This window comes from Hyperolius riggenbachi, chromosome 7, assembly GCF_040937935.1.
Source record: "Hyperolius riggenbachi isolate aHypRig1 chromosome 7, aHypRig1.pri, whole genome shotgun sequence".
In the NCBI taxonomy this organism is placed as follows: Eukaryota; Metazoa; Chordata; class Amphibia; order Anura; family Hyperoliidae; genus Hyperolius; species Hyperolius riggenbachi.
The window spans coordinates 2,172,234-2,189,441 of NC_090652.1; the positions used below are offsets into that span (position 1 = coordinate 2,172,234).

At 45.2% G+C, this 17,208-nt stretch overlaps 1 protein-coding gene across 1 annotated transcript; it reads left to right on the plus strand.

The window, feature by feature from the left end:
* Nucleotides 1-1,581: 1,581 nt before the first annotated feature.
* LOC137525351 (E3 ubiquitin/ISG15 ligase TRIM25-like) lies at nucleotides 1,582-5,906 on the plus strand. The gene has a single exon (XM_068246409.1). It carries the CDS (start codon nucleotides 1,591-1,593, stop codon nucleotides 3,538-3,540), a length of 1,950 nt encoding a protein of 649 aa, XP_068102510.1. The 5' UTR covers nucleotides 1,582-1,590; the 3' UTR covers nucleotides 3,541-5,906.
* Nucleotides 5,907-17,208: the final 11,302 nt, after the last annotated feature.

Genomic DNA, 17,208 nt, shown 5'->3' on the forward strand with positions numbered 1-17,208 from the left:
ACCCACTGTATATATAGATTATTATTATTACTAGTCTACCTAAGCCCGTTTAAAAACAGGCTCTAGGTAGTTAAATTACTGCCGCACTCAGAGCGCGAGCGTGCGCCCCACCTGCCACTAGCGTGCGCACCCACCCTGCTCCCTAGCCCGACCTCACGTCCCAACGGCTTTCTGTACTGCGCACATACGCAGTACAAAAAAAGCTTCTGACAGACAGACAGGGAAAGTGGATGATGCAGGGACAGTTAGGTTTCATTGTATAGGATGTATTTATATAGCACTGACATCTCCTGCCGCACTGTACAGAGTACATAGTCATGTCACTGACTGTCCTCAGAGGAGCTCACACTCTAATCCTACCATAGTCAGCCTAATGTCCTACCATATTATTATGATGTATTTATATAGCACTGACATCTCCTGCCGCACTGTACAGAGTACATAGTCATGTCACTGACTGTCCTCAGAGGAGCTCACACTCTAATCCTACCATAGTCATAGTCTAATGTCCTACCATATTATTATTATATATTTATATAGCACTGACATCTCCTGCAGCACATTACAGAGTACATAGTCATGTCACTGACTGTCCTCAGAGGAGCTCACACTCTAATCCTACCATAGTCATAGTCTAGTGTCCTACCATATTATTATGATGTATTTATATAGCACTGACATCTCCTGCCGCACTGTACAGAGTACATAGTCATGTCACTGACTGTCCTCAGAGGAGCTCACACTCTAATCCTACCATAGTCATAGTCTAATGTCCTACCATATTATTATTATATATTTATATAGCACTGACATCTCCTGCAGCACATTACAGAGTACATAGTCATGTCACTGACTGTCCTCAGAGGAGCTCACAATCTAATCCTACCATAGTCATAGTGTAATGTCCTACCATATTGTTATGTATTTATATAGCACTAAAATCTCCTGCAGCACATTACAGAGTACATAGTCATGTCACTGACTGTCCTCAGAGGAGCTCACAATCTAATCCTACCATAGTCATAGTCTAAAGTCCTACCATATTATTATTATTATGTATTTATATAGCACTGACATCTCCTGCAGCACTGTACAGAGTACATAGTCATGTCACTGACTGTCCTCAGAGGAGCTCACAATCTAATCCCTACCATAGTCATATGCCCATGTATGTAGTGTGTAGTGCATGTATCATAGTCTAGAACCAATTTAGGGGGGAGCCAATTGACTTATCTGTATGTTTTTGGAATTTGGGAGGCAACCGGAGTGCCCGGAGGAAACTCACACAGACAGAGAGAGAACAAAAAAACCTCTGTGCAGATAGTGCCCTGGCTGGGATTTGAACTGGGGACCCAGCGCTGCAAGGCGAGAGCGCTACCCAGTACACCACCATGCAGACTGCACCCTAGTTTAGACCAGGAAGCTAGTGCTGTACGGAGGGAGTGTGTAATCCAGCATGTCTCTGTGCTGCCCATAAAAAGAAAAAATAAATCAGCGTTGCCGTCATCCCTCCCCCAGGTAAATAATAAGTAACTGGTTATTCTGGATTCCGAGAATCAGACACTTTCCTCTCCTCTCCTGCTGCCAGCGATGGCGTCTGCTGATCTGAGCGAGGAGCTGGAGTGTCCCGTCTGTCTGACCATTTATACAGATCCTGTAATGCTGAGATGTGGTCACAACTTCTGCCGGGTCTGTATTGATCGTGTGCTGGACTCACAGGAGGGGTCTGCAGGTTATTCCTGTCCTGAATGTAGAGAGGAGTACAAGGAGCGGCCTGGATTACACAGGAACATTGCTCTGAGGAACATAGCAGAGCGTTTCCTGACTACTCAGCCAGGTCAGGAGGAGGCCGGAGTCCATTGTACTTACTGTATCCATTCTCCTGTACCTGCTGTTATGTCCTGTCTGCACTGTGACGCTTCTATGTGTGATAATCACCTGAGAGTCCACAGCAAGGCACCAGAACATGTCTTATGTGCCCCCACCACCTCCCTGGAGACCAGGAAATGCTCCGTCCATAAGAAGATCCTGGAGTATTACTGCACTGAGGATGCCTCGTGTGTCTGTGTAACCTGCACTCGGGCTGGAGAACACCGGGGACACCAGGTGGAGACACTACAGGAGGCCTCTGAGAAGAAGAAGAAGAAGCTGAGAAATGATCTGCAGACACTGATGGCAGAGACAGAGGAGGCTGAGAAAAGAGTCCAGAGTCTGGAGGAACGCAGGAGAAAAGCACAAGAAAAAGCAGCTGGTGAGACAGAGAGAGTCACTGCCCTGTTTAGAGACCTCAGGAGTCGGCTGGAGGAGCTGGAGAGGAGGGTCCTGAGTGACATCATGAGGCAGGCAGAGATGATGTCACAATCCTATGATGACATCATCAGGCAGCTGGAGATAAAGAAGGCGGAGCTGTCCAGGAAGATGCGTCACATTGAGGAGCTGTGTAACATGACTGATCCACTGACTGTCTTACAGGAATCAGACACAGGTGACTTTTGTGACACGGAGGACAGACATGATAAGCAGCTCCATGATGGAGAGGATCTGGATGTGGCCGGCATCTCACACACATTACACACAGGACTGGCTGATATCATGTCTGGGGTAATTGTGCAGAAACATACAGACATACAGGCCACGCCCCCACTATCCAGGCCACGCCCTCACCTCTCCCCCACCGCACAACACACACAGGCCTATCCACATTCCAGTACAGAGGACAAAGCTCCCATCACTGCTAAACTATCCAGGCCACGCCCCCACCCCTCCCCCACTGCGCAACACACACAGGCCATGCCCCCACTATCCAGGCCACGCCCCCACCCCTCCCCCACCGCACAACACACACAGGCCTATCCACATTCCAGTACAGAGGAGAAAGTTCCCATCACTGCTACACTATCCCGGCCACGCCCCCACCCCTCCCCCACCGCACAACACACACAGCGCCAGGCTGGGGGGACACATATTGGGGCTGCACAGCAAACATCAGGGCTGCCGGTGTATGCAGACATATTACTGGATGTAACCACAGCTGGTAATTGGCTACATATATCTGATGACAGGAAAACTGCAACCTACTCATATGGGCATAACCGCCCAGACACAGCAGAGAGATTTCAGTATCCTCAGGTGTTGAGCAGCCGGAGTTTCTCCTCAGGGAGACATTACTGGGAAGTGGATGTTGGGGCATCAGATATATGGATAGTCGGGATGTGTTACCCCAGTATAGCCAGGAGGGGATTGCTGTCAGTGATTGGAGATAATAACAATTCCTGGGGTTTGGGCAGGAAGGGGGGATTGAAGTATAAGTACTCAGTGATACATGACAGTGAAGGGATCCAGTTACCTGGTGGGATCCCCAGTGATAGAGTCAGGATATCTCTGGATTATGAGGCCGGGCAGATCTCCTTTTATGCCCTGTGTGACCCCATCAGACACCTCCACACCTTCACTGCCACCTTCACTGAGCCCCTCCATGCTGGGATATGGGTAGGGTGTGGAGGTCGTATAAAGATATCTGGGGGGAGTCAGGGGGTGTGAGAGCTCCGCCCACTGGTGACATCACAGGGAGAGGACTGTGATTGGCTGATCGTCCTGCCAGTAATTACCAGCTGTCTGTGATTTCCAGGGACAATTCCTGGTTTCTGTCCTGAATCATTATATCCTGAAATCCTCATTTTATTGTCACATGATTATAATTGTATTTGTATATCTGTCACTGATAATAATCTCTATTCTCTGTATATCTTCCAGTGATGAGCTGCCTGTGATAAGAAGCATGTCACATGAACTATATTATTCCTATATCTTTTACTTATATTCGGGATTAATTTTAAATTAAATAAGTAAATATTATAAAGAAATGAAGAAGACGCATGACTCATGAATGTAAATATTACTGTGTGCAGCAGGGGGAGCTTCAGACACTTCATTACATTTGTACAGCCCTGCTTATCAGGTGTGCTTCTGTAGTGAGATTACACTGCACTGCAGACTTACTGAAGGTGGCCATACACTGATAGATTTGCAGCAGATTCGACTATCGGATAGATCTGTCACATGCCTGTCAAGTTGAATCTGACAGGAATCTAGCTGATGTGTGCCATACACTAGCAACAGATTTCCAATAGATTTTAGAATGAAATCTATTGGAAATCGTTCTAAATCTGTTGGCGCTATATAAATCCAATAAATAATAATAATAAATGCATTATTGCACCATTAGATCCAATGCAATTCTATGAGCCATCGATCTGCTACCAGCAGCCGATCGACCTAGATGTTCCATACAGTCAGACAGATCAAATCGATCGAAATTGGCCGTAAATCGATTGATCGGCTAATTCAATAGAATCGATTTCTGATCAATCGATCGATGGCTGAAATTGACCAGTGTATGGGCGCCTTAACATAGGAGGTACACAAGCCTCTATTAAGATATGTGCACATGTGTAAAGGCTGCCATACACTGCTTGATTGCCACCAGATTCACCAACCGATAGATCCCTCTCTGATGGAATCTGATCACAGAGGGATCTATTGGCTGCCCACACACTGCACACATATTGTGAATCGATATCAGCATGAAATCGATTCACAATCTGTGGAGCTGCCCCCATGTGCCCCCCCGGCCAGCAGCAATACATCACCCGTCTGTCGGCGCGAGTCCCGGTGTCTGTGCTTCTCCTCTTCACTTCCTGTTCCCTCCTTGGACCAGCGGGGGGCGCTCTACTGTTTGAACTTCCTCTTCTCACAGGACGGGACAGGAAGAGAAGATGGAGAAAGGGACAGCACGGACCCCTGAGACTCGCACCGGCGGACAGGTGATTGTATTGCTGCGTCAGTCACCGATGAATCGAATGCCGCTAAATACGCGCTTCTGACCTGCTGGCGATCAAGCGAAATTTTCTGCCAGAACAGATCGACTGAAGCGATCAATTTTAGATGGAAGTTGGTCGATAGGTCAACATTTGCGTTAACAATTTTGATCACAGAAATCAAATCTGCTGTATGTTGGCGGGAAATTGACGTAGTGTATGGGTACCTTTAGAGACAATACAAATAATATAAGCATTCCCCAATCAGTAGCCTGTCCTGATATGACCCAGGCAATGGCTGCAGTGATCACTACAATGTAGCAGGAGGCACTGCTGTGTGGTCAGTTATGTTAACCACATAACAACCACAGTCTTTACACCCCTTAAAGAGGAACTCCAGTGAAAATTATGTAATAAAAAAGTGCTTCATTTTTACAATAATTATGTATAAATGATTTAGTCAGTGTTTGCCCATTGTAAAATCTTTAGTCTTCCCGATTTACATTCTGACATTTATTACATGGTGACATTTTTACTGCTGGCAGGTGATGTAGCTGCTGCATGCTTTTTTGGCAGTTGGAGACAGCTGTCAACAGCTATTTCCCACAATGCAGCAAGGTTCACAGACAGGAAACTGCCAGGAGTACCGCAGTCCTCAGAGCTTCTTGTGGGAGGGGTTTCACCACAATATCAGCCATACAGCGCCCCCTGATGGTCTGTTTGTGAAAAAGAATAGATTTCTCATGTGAAGGGGGGTATCAGCTACTGATTATTGTAATTTACAGAGATATTTCTCCCACCCAGCATGGGTATGTGTAAAAATACATGCCAAAACACATTATTCTACTTCTCCTGAGTACGGCGATACCACATGTGTGACCCCTTTTTGTAGCCTAGGTGCGCTAAGGGGCCCAACATCCTATGAGTACCTTTAGGATTTCACAGGTCATTTTGAGGCATTTGGTTTCTAGACTACTCCTCATGCTTTAGGGCCCCTAAAATGCCAGGGCAGTATAGGAACCCCACAAGTGACCCCATTTTAGAAAGAAGACACCCCAAGGTATTCCATTAGTAATATGGTGAGTTCATAGAAGATTTTATTTTTTGTCACAAGTTAGCGGAAATTGATTTTTATTGTTTTTTTTTCAGAAAGTGTGATTTTCCACTAACTTGTGACAAAAAATAAAATCTTCTATGAACTCACCATACACCTAACGGAATACCTTGGGGTGTCTTCTTTCTAAAATGGGGTCACTTGTGGGGTGTCACAGAACAGCCGTGAGAAACGAGAACGCAATCGCAATTGGTTTATTGCACCGATTGCCAGTGACGTGCGATATCTAGATAGGTTGTGTAGGAGCATCTGCAGTCAATCTGGGCTAGCAGTACTTAGATGCAGGATGTCTTTTGATGTGTTAATTAGCTTGGGCCAGGCCTGTATCCCGGAGAATGTGTATTTTCAATTACCTCCATTTGCTGAGCCTTTTCATACAGGGAGAGCAAGGAAGCTACTCCCAGCAGGAGGCCTATTCAAAACCTGCTTTCACCCAGACTATCCGGCACCGACCACGGGCCATCTGAAGGCATATGATGTATGGTTTCTTGTCGATTATATGGCAACTGTACATCTCACAGCTATAAAATTCATATAGTCTTATGCAGTAAAATCTGGCCATCGTACTGATATGAAATTCATCGCGATAGCCCGTCCGGTTATTGAGGTATGACCCTTCTCAAGAACTAGGTCCGCGGCACTAGCCATGTCTGATGTCATATTAATCTGTGTTTTCCGACAACTATGAATCTGTTATCCACCTAAATATGACTTGTATCGTTTGTGAGTTACAGCATTTTATAAGTTTAAACCCAAAATCTCTCAGAGGGAGTGAACTGTCATTGGTGGGTAATTCAGAGGGGGCCGGTGTTGCCACACCCCCAAACCAGCTTCATCAAAAGCATCTGCGAGGGGCTCTTCCCTCAGTCCTCCAATTTCCACCTTGATGAACGCGCGGCCACCGTGAGGAACAAGTGGTGGCCATTTTGCTTGGACTTTATGATTCTTTCCACAACAGGACATCTTTCCATGAAACTAAGTATTTTTTCTCCCTTTCTTTTATTTTTCATACTGGCTATTAATGTTTCAATAATTGTTGATTTTAATAATTGTATATATTAATTATTTATATTGCCCGTGAATAAAGACTTTATCAAAGTTATTCCCTGTTCCGCTACCCTATTATTCAGCATACACAGGAACTGAACTCAGACTTCTGAAGAGACGCTACTGTTGTTACTAGCCAGACAGAATAGAGTGTGTTTAACCATTTTTATTTGCAGGACCAGTCAGTCAGTCAGTCGGGTCCACAGGCCCATACCAGTGGTGGTGGCAGATATACCCTGAAATAGTGTGTAAGTTGTAATTACCGTACCTCACAGGCTCCCTTCTGGTCGGGCTGCTGCCCAAATTTCCATCGGTTTCTGCGCAAAGATCACGCCCACAGCTTGCATGGTCTGTGTGCTGAAACTGATTGGAAGGCAATTTGCGGTCTGACCACTAGGGCTACTGTGACATGGGGTTCCTATACTGCCCTGGCATTTTAGGGGCCCTAAACCGTGAGGAGTAGTCTAGAAACCAAATGCCTCAAAATAACTCAAAATGACCTGTGAAATCCTAAAGGTACTCATAGGACATTGGGACCCTTAGCGCACCTAGGCTGTACTCAGGAGTAGTATAATGTGTTTTGGGGTGTATTTTTACACAAATTATTGATGCCAAAGCTCACAAACTTGGTCATTGAGTAACTGTGTGTTAAGGTTAGAAAACGTGGGCAGACACCAGCCCTATACATACCCGGGCAACGCCGGGTCATCCGCTAGTAAATATTAATAATAATATGGTAGGACATTAGACTATGACTATGGTGGGATTAGATTGTGAGCTCCTCTAAGGACAGTCAGTGACATGACTATGTACTCTGTAATGTGCTGCAGAAGATGTCAGTGCTATATAAATACATAATAATAATATGGTAGGACATTAGACTATGACTATGGTGGGATTAGATTGTGAGCTCCTCTAAGGACAGTCAGTGACATGACTATGTACTCTGTAATGTGCTGCAGAAGATGTCAGTGCTATATAAATACATAATAATAATATGGTAGGACATTAGACTATGACTATGGTAGGATTAGGGTGTGGGCTCCTCTGAGGACAGTCAGTGACATGACTATGTACTCTGTAATGTGCTGCAGAAGATGTCAGGGCTATATAAATACATAATAATAATATGGTAGGATATTACACTATGACTATGGTAGGATTAGGGTGTGGGCTCCTCTGAGGACAGTCAGTGACATGACTATGTACTCTGTAATGTGCTGCAGAAGATGTCAGTGCTATATAAATACATAATAATAATATGGTAGGACATTAGACTATGACAGGAGTAGATTGTGAGCTCCTCTGAGGACAGTCAGTGACATGACTATGTACTCTGTAAAGTGCTGCAGAAGATGTCAGTGCTACATAGAGTACATAAGCATGTTACTGACTGTCCTCAGAGGAGCTCACAACCTAATCCTACCATAGTCATAGTCTAATGTCCTACCATATTACCATATTATTATTATGTATTTATATAGCACTGACATCTTCTGCAGCACTGTACAGAGTACATAGTCATGTCACTGACTGTCCTCAGAGGAGCTCACAATCTAATCCTTACAAGCGTTATATGTCTACGTATGTATCATGTAGTGTATATATTATAGTCTAGGGCCAATAGAGATAAGCCAGTTAACGTATCTGTATGTTTTTATGATGTAGGAGGAAACCGGGGTGCCCGGAGGAAACCCACTCAGACATGGGGAGACATCAATGTGTTTAGAAAGGATAGAACAGGGATAAAAGGTGGAGGGGTTTGTCTCTTTGTTAAGAATTCTTTTACAGCTGTCCTCAACGATGAGATGGAGGAAGATTGCGAAGATGTGGAGTCCGTTTGGGTAAATATTCATGGTGGAAATAAAAGTTGCCAATTGCTTATTGGGGTATGCTACAGACCACCTCTTATTAATGAAGCTGCAGAACTGCGATTACTACAGCAGATTGAAAAAGCTGCAAGTAAAAATGAGGTCATAATTATGGGCGACTTCAACTTTCCAGACATTGACTGGGGTATTGAGGCTACCCATTCTGGTAAAAGCAGCAGATTTCTGGCAGCACTACAGGACAATTACTTGACTCAAATGGTAACGGAACCAACTAGGGGGAATGCGTTACTGGATCTGATCATTTCTAATAGACCAGATAATGTATCAAATGTGCAGGTTCAAGAACATTTGGGAAATAGTGATCACAACATGATAACGTTTGATCTGGTGACTGATAGGCCACGGGGCAGCGGGACCACTAAAACTATGAATTTTAGAAAAGCAAAGTTCAATCAAATTAGGCAGGCACTAAGTTTGGTGAACTGGGATAATGTACTACAAGGGGACGACACTGAAGGGAAATGGCAAGCTTTTAAACTTATACTCAATCAATACTGTAGTATGTATATCCCATATGGAAACAAAATGTCTAGGAATAAAAAAAGGCCTCTATGGATGAATAGAAAGGTTAAAGATAAAATGAAGAGGAAAAAGAATGCCTATAAGGTCCTATAACAGGAGGGGACCAAGGCTGCATTAAAGAGAAACTCTGACCAATAATTGAACTTTATCCCAATCAGTAGCTGATACCCCCTATTACATGAGAAATCTGTTGCTTTTCACAAACAGACCATCAGGGGGCGCTGTATGGCTGATATTGTGGTGAAACCCCTCCCACAAGAAGCTCTGAGGACCGTGGTACTCCTGGCAGTTTCCTGTCTGTGAACCTTGCTGCATTGTGGGAAATAGCTGTTTACAGCTGTTTCCAACTGCCAAAAACCATGCAGCAGCTACATCACCTGCCAACAGTAAAATTTTCACTGGAGTTCCTCTTTAAGCAATTATAAGGAGTGCAATAAAAGTTGTAAAAAAGAAATTAGGCTGGCAAAGATCAGAGGCGTAGCTAGGGCTTTCAGCGCCCGGGGACAAAGACTATTAATGCGCCCTCTAAGGGGAGAAGTATGCGTGCCCCACCAAAAAAGGGGCGTGACCATGCAACAGAATGTGGGTGTGGTCATGGGTGGAGCCAAATATACATGACCTTAGCAGTGGTGTAAAAGGTCTGCCTGGGAAGTTAAAGCTCTGCCATAGTGTTTCCACCCAAAATACATGTAATCTGACAGCATTTCACCAAAAATACATGTAATTAGGCAGAGGTTCATCCAGAATACAGATAATATGGCAAAGGTTCCCCCAAAATAGACGTAATCTGCCAGCAGTGGTTACCCCAACATACACATAATCTGGCAGCTGTTCCCCAAAATAGGTGTCCCCAGAATAGGTAACCAGGTGAATATGTTTTCCCAGTATATGTAGCCAGGTGTATATGTCCCCTGTATATGTAGCCAGTGGTATATGTGCCCAGTATATGTAGCCAGGGGTATTGTAATCCCAAAAATAGGTAGCCAGGGGTATATTAATCACCAGAATAGGTAGCCAGGTGTACATGTTCCCCCAGTATATGTAGCCAGGTGTATATGTCCCCTGTATATGTAGCCAGTGGTATATGTGCCCATTATATGTAGCCAGGGGTATATGTGCCCAGTATATGTAGCCAGTGGTATATGTGCCCAGTATATGTAGCCAGGGGTATTGTAATCCGAAAAATAGGTAGCCAGGGGTATATTAATCACCAGAATAGGTAGCCAGGTGTCCCCCCCAGCGGGAGCCCAGAGAAGAGGGAGAGCAGTGGGGAAGAGCGGAGCCCCCCCCCCCCCTTTACCTCACCTTGGGTTTCCCCTCTTTTTCTGTCCCCTCTCCAAATTTGAGCGGCGGGTGACAGAACACTTACTCTATTCCCGGAGGAGTAGACCGATCTATGCTCTGCTACTCTGATCTAGACTAGACCAGAGTAGTGGAGCACAGAACTTTCTATGCGCCGTGTATAGGGTAAGTGTTCTGTCACCCGCCCCTCATATCTGGAGAGGGGAGCGATAGAGAGGGGGAGACCCAAGGTTAGGGAAGGGGGGATGTCTGCCCTTCCCCACCGCTGTGCCCACTGCTCTCCCTCTTATCTACACTTCCGCTATAATTAAATAAATATAAACAAAAAACCTCAGGTCACAGCTGGGCGCCGCTAGGGACCCAGCGCCCGGGGGCACACGACCTACCCTGCCCACCCCTAGCTACGCCCCTGGCAAAGATCGAAGCTGAAAATCAAATCGCTAGTAGAGTTGAGCCGAAATTTTCGTAATTTCGCATTACAATAATTACGCATGCGAAATTTGCGATTACGATGCGAAATTACGGTAGCGTAATTGCCATTAAAATCGTAATTGAAAATACCGTAAGCGTAATTTTCAACGCGTAATTTCGCGTTTCGTTCATGCCGTAATTTCGCATTAAACGCTACCGTAATTTCGCGTTAAACCGTAACGCTCCGTATAATATAAAAAAGCCCCCGACTTTAAGGGTTAATAGCAAAGCCCCCTTAAATGCTAAGAGCCTCAAATTTGGAGAATATATTAAGGAGATCAGGAGGAATAAGAGGAAATTTTTTTTTTCAAAAAGACCTTATAGTTTTTGAGAAAATCGATGTTAAAATTTCAAAGTAAAAATGTATACATTTAAAAACCCGCCGACTTTAACGGTTAATAGCAAAGCCTGCTTAAAGTTTAGGAACACCAAATTCCTAGGGTATATTAAGGGGATCAGTGGGAATAAGAGGAAAAAAACATTTCAAAAAGACCTTATAGTTTTTGAGAAAATCGATTTATTTTTAAGTTTCAAGGGCAAAAATGTCTTTTAAATGCGAAAAATGTCAGTTTTTTTTGCACAGATAACAATAGTGTATTATTTTCATAGATTCCCCCAAGTGGGAAGAGTTTTACTTACTTCGTTCTGAGTGTGGGAAATATAAAAAAAAACCGAAGTGGGGTCCCCCCTCCCAGACCCCTTTAATCCCTTGTCCCCCATGCAGGCTGGGATAGCCAGAATGCGGAGCCCCGGCCGCGTGGGGCTCCGCACCCTAACTATACCAGCCCGCATGGTCCATGGATTGGGGGGTCTCGGAAGGGGAGGGGCAGCCAAGCTTTCCCCTCCCCCTCCGAGCCCTTGTCCAATCCAAGGACAAGGGGCTCTTCTCCACCTCCGATGGGCGGTGGAGGTGGAGGCCGCGATTTCCTGGGGGGGGGGGGGGGGGTTCATGGTGGAATCTGGGAGTCCCCTTTAAAAAGGTTTCCCCCAGATGCCCACCCCCCCTCCCAGGAGAAATGAGTATAGAGGTACTTGTACCCCTTACCCATTTCCTTTAAGAGTTAAAAGTAAATAAACACACAAACACTTAGAAAAAGTGGTACATAATAATAAAAACAGGCTGCGCTAAAAACAATGGATTGCTTTAATAGATAAAATCAGAGTTGATCTATTGATATAGATCCAATTGCCCTCAAATTAATGTATATGCATATACAATGGGCTAGGTTATGTTAGTTGTAAAAACTCAACAAATAAAAAGCTGGGCTGCTGCAGACCCGCTATAGAACTAAAGTGCAGGATGCAAATAGATTTGCACTAAGCAGTGAATTGTACACTGATATCCGGAAATGGTTTCAATTGCACATGTGCCCGTTGGAGCTCATTAGTATAATGTCAATGAATTCACAGTGGGGGGCCCCCATGGTGTTTATGGGTTAAGTGTTTGGTACGTCCTCATATTGAACTTCTCCAGTATGGGTTAATATCATAAAGCATGCAGTGCTTGAGTTATATACAGCTCACCCTTCCGGATCCGTGAGTAGTATTGTTATGCTGTACAGGGAGCCGCTCAATCTCACCAGCCCCGGCCGGTGGCTAGTTGAGAGAGTCTAGACGCAGGCTGATGTCGGGCCAAACGAGCCCGGCTCCCGTGCTGGCGGAGGCTGTGCGGGGCAGAGCGCCTGGTCAGAGATGGATTCACCGCGTAGTCCTGCGGCGCTGACAGCTCCGTAACTTGGCCACACCTCCTCCTCCTGTGTTCTGTGACGTCACAATAGCAGCCGGCTGCTATTGTGACGTCACAGAACACAGGAGGAGGAGGTGTGGCCAAGTTACGGAGCTGTCAGCGCCGCAGGACTACGCGGTGAATCCATCTCTGACCAGGCGCTCTGCCCCGCACAGCCTCCGCCAGCACGGGAGCCGGGCTCGTTTGGCCCGACATCAGCCTGCGTCTAGACTCTCTCAACTAGCCACCGGCCGGGGCTGGTGAGATTGAGCGGCTCCCTGTACAGCATAACAATACTACTCACGGATCCGGAAGGGTGAGCTGTATATAACTCAAGCACTGCATGCTTTATGATATTAACCCATACTGGAGAAGTTCAATATGAGGACGTACCAAACACTTAACCCATAAACACCATGGGGGCCCCCCACTGTGAATTCATTGACATTATACTAATGAGCTCCAACGGGCACATGTGCAATTGAAACCATTTCCGGATATCAGTGTACAATTCACTGCTTAGTGCAAATCTATTTGCATCCTGCACTTTAGTTCTATAGCGGGTCTGCAGCAGCCCAGCTTTTTATTTGTTGAGTTTTTACAACTAACATAACCTAGCCCATTGTATATGCATATACATTAATTTGAGGGCAATTGGATCTATATCAATAGATCAACTCTGATTTTATCTATTAAAGCAATCCATTGTTTTTAGCGCAGCCTGTTTTTATTATTATGTACCATTTTTCTAAGGGGTTGGGGAACCTTTGACAGACTAGCGGCTGAGAGGTGTGGGCGCTACACTAAGTGAATACTGTTCAACTTAGAAAAAGTATTTTAATTGAACAAAAAACATAACCACGAAAAAAGTCCTTTAATATTCTTAATTAACCATTAATACTTACCTGTCCCTTTAAATAAAAGATCCCTCGCAATATCCTCGGAAATGTTCTATCAGTTACAATGTAACAAAGTTATTACAATGTAACAACTTTGTTACATTGTAACTACGCCGCACCCGACGCCACTCGCCGCTCAGCCGCCGCATACGCGTCCGTGCTGCACGGACCCGACAGAGCTCTGAGCTATATAGCTCAGAGCTCTCTAAGCATCTTTGTATTTGGGCTCCAAGGAGCCCCATTGATCCTTAGCAGACCAATGGGGTTCTTTCTGATTTGAAGGAACCCCATTGGTCTGCTAAGGACCAATGGGGCTCCTTGGAGCCCAAATTCAAAGATGCTTAGAGAGCTCTGAGCTATATAGCTCAGAGCTCTGTTGGGTCCGGACTCCGTGCAGGACGCTAAGTCCCCGCCGGCTCCGCTGCCCTCCCCGCCTCTCCCACATGTCACCCACATGTCACCCACATGTGGGTAACATGTGGGTGACAGATGTGGGCGGAATGGACAGCGGGGGCCAGCGGGGACTTAGCGTCCTGCACGGACGCGTATGCGGCGGCTGAGCGGCGAATGACGTCGGGTGCAGCGTAGTTACAATGTAACAAAGTTGTTACATTGTAATAACTTTGTTACATTGTAACTGATAGAACATTTCCGAGGATATTGCGAGGGATCATTTATTTAAAGGGACAGGTAAGTATTATTGGTTAATTAAGAATATTAAAGGACTTTTTTCGTAGTTATGTTTTTTGTTCAATTAAAATACTTTTTCTAAGTGTTTGTGTGTTTATTTACTTTTAACTCTTTAAGGAAATGGGTAAGGGGTACAAGTACCTCTATACTCATTTCTCCTGGGAGGGGGGGTGGGCATCTGGGGGACCCCTTTTTAAAGGGGACTCCCAGATTCCACCATGAACCCCCCCCCCCCCCCGGAAATCGCGGCCTCCACCTCCACCGCCCATCGGAGGTGGAGAAGAGCCCCTTGTCCTTGGATTGGACAAGGGCTCGGAGGGGGAGGGGAAAGCTTGGCTGCCCCTCCCCTTCCGAGACCCCCCAATCCATGGACCATGCGGGCTGGTATAGTCAGGGTGCGGAGCCCCACGCGGCCGGTGCTCCGCATTCTGGCTATCCCAGCCTGCATGGGGGACAAGGGGTTAAAGAGGTCTGGGAGGGGGGACCCCACATCGTTTTTTTTTTATATTTCCAACACTCAGAACGACGTAAGTAAAACTCTTCCCACTTGGGGGAATCTATGAAAATAATACACTATTGTTACCTGTGGAAAAAAAACGGAGATTTTCCACATTTAAAAGACATTTTTGCCCTTGAAACTTAAAAATCGATTTTCTCAAAAACTATAAGGTCTTTTTGAAAAAAAATGTTTCCTCTTATTCCCACTGATCCCCTTAATATACCCTAGGAATTTGGTGTTCCTAAACTTTAAGCAGGCTTTGCTATTAACCGTTAAAGTCGGCGGGTTTTTAACTGTATACATTTTTACTTTGAAACTTTAACATCGATTTTCTCAAAAACTATAAGGTCTTTTTGAAAAAAATGTTTTTCCTCTTATTCCTCCTAATCTCCTTAATATATTCTCCAAATTTGAGGCCCTTAGCATTTAAGGGGGCTTTGCTATTAACCCTTAAAGTCGGCGGCGCCGGCTACCTAACATTGATCCATGCCTCAACTTTTCCGCTTGGGAGCATGACCTTACGCATTAATTTCGTAATACCCACAGTAATGCGAAAATTACGCGAAAAATTACGCTTACGCGAAATTTCGCGAAATCCTTCTTCATTACGATTATGTACTTACAGCCATAATCGTAATTACACTAATTACGCGAAATTTTGCGAAATCGTAATTACGTCATTATGCTCATAATCGCTAGGGATATCAAATCTAACCCAAAGAAGTTTTACAAGTACATCAACTCTAAAAAAAAGAAAGGTTGGCTGTATAGGACTCCTAAAGGATGAGGGTGGGAATTTAATGGCAGATGACCAAGGTAAGGCAAAGTTATTAAATGCTTTCTTTGCTTCTGTCTTCACAAAGGAAACAGCACTGTTGCAAATTACAGAGGCAGAAGAGTCTCAATCTTAGTGACTGTAGTCATCGACAACAAGTTAAATAATCGTACTCAATGCCAAGCCGCTGCAGCTAAAGCTAATAAAATTTTGGGATGCATTAAGAGGGAAATAAAAACTTGAGATGCTAGCATAATATTGCCCCTGTTAAACTCTCTAGTAAGGCCACATCTGGAATATGGAATTCAGTTCTGGGCACCACATTACAGGAAAGATATTGCAGTTTTAGAGCAGGTGCAGAGACGAGAAACAAAATTGATACGTGGGATGGAAGGTCTCACTTACCAAGAAAGGTTAGATAAACTGGGTTTATTTAGTCTAGAGAAAAGACGGCTTAGAGGGGATCTAATTAACATGTATAAATACGTCAGAGGGCAATATAAAAGTTTGGCGGAAGAGCTTTTTGTCCCTAGGCCTTCTCAAAGGACATGATCTGCACATGGAGGAAAAACATTTTAGCCATTTACTTAGGAAAGGGTTCTTTACAGTAAGAGTGATTAAGATGTGGAATGCATTGCCACAGGAAGTCGTTATGGCAAACTCTAGACCTGCATTTAAAGGGGGCTTAGATGCTTTCCTTGCGTTGAAAGACATCCATGGCTATAATTACTAGGTAATGCCTAATGATGTTGATCCAGGGATTTTATCTGATTGCCATTTGGAGTCGGGAAGGATTGTTTTTCCCTTTTGGGGCTAATTGGACCATGCCTTGTAAGGGTTTTTGCCTTCCTCTGGATCAACAGGGATATGTGAGGGTGCAGGCTGGTGTTGTACCTTCCTCTGGATCAGCAGGGATATGTGAGGGAGCAGGCTGGTGTTGTGCCTTCCTCTGGATCAGCAGGGATATGTGAGGGTGCAGGCTGGTGTACCTTCCTCTGGATCAGCAGGGATATGTGAGGGAGCAGGCTGGTGTTGTGCCTTCCTCTGGATCAGCAGGGATATGTGAGGGAGCAGGCTGGTGTTGTGCCTTCCTCTGGATCAGCAGGGATATGTGAGGGAGCAGGCTGGTGTTGTGCCTTCCTCTGGATCAGCAGGGATATGTGAGGGAGCAGGCTGGTGTTGTACCTTCCTCTGGATCAGCAGGGATATGTGAGGGAGCAGGCTGGTGTTGTACCTTCCTCTGGATCAGCAGGGATATGTGAGGGAGAAGGCTGGTGTACCTTCCTCTGGATCAGCAGGGATATGTGAGGGTGCGGGCTGGTGTTGTGCCTTCCTCTGGATCAGCAGGGATATGTGAGGGTGCATGCTGGTGTTGTACCTTCCTCTGGATCAGCAGGGATATGTGAGGGTGCAGGCTGGTGTTGTGCCTTCCTCTGGATCAGCAGGGATATGTG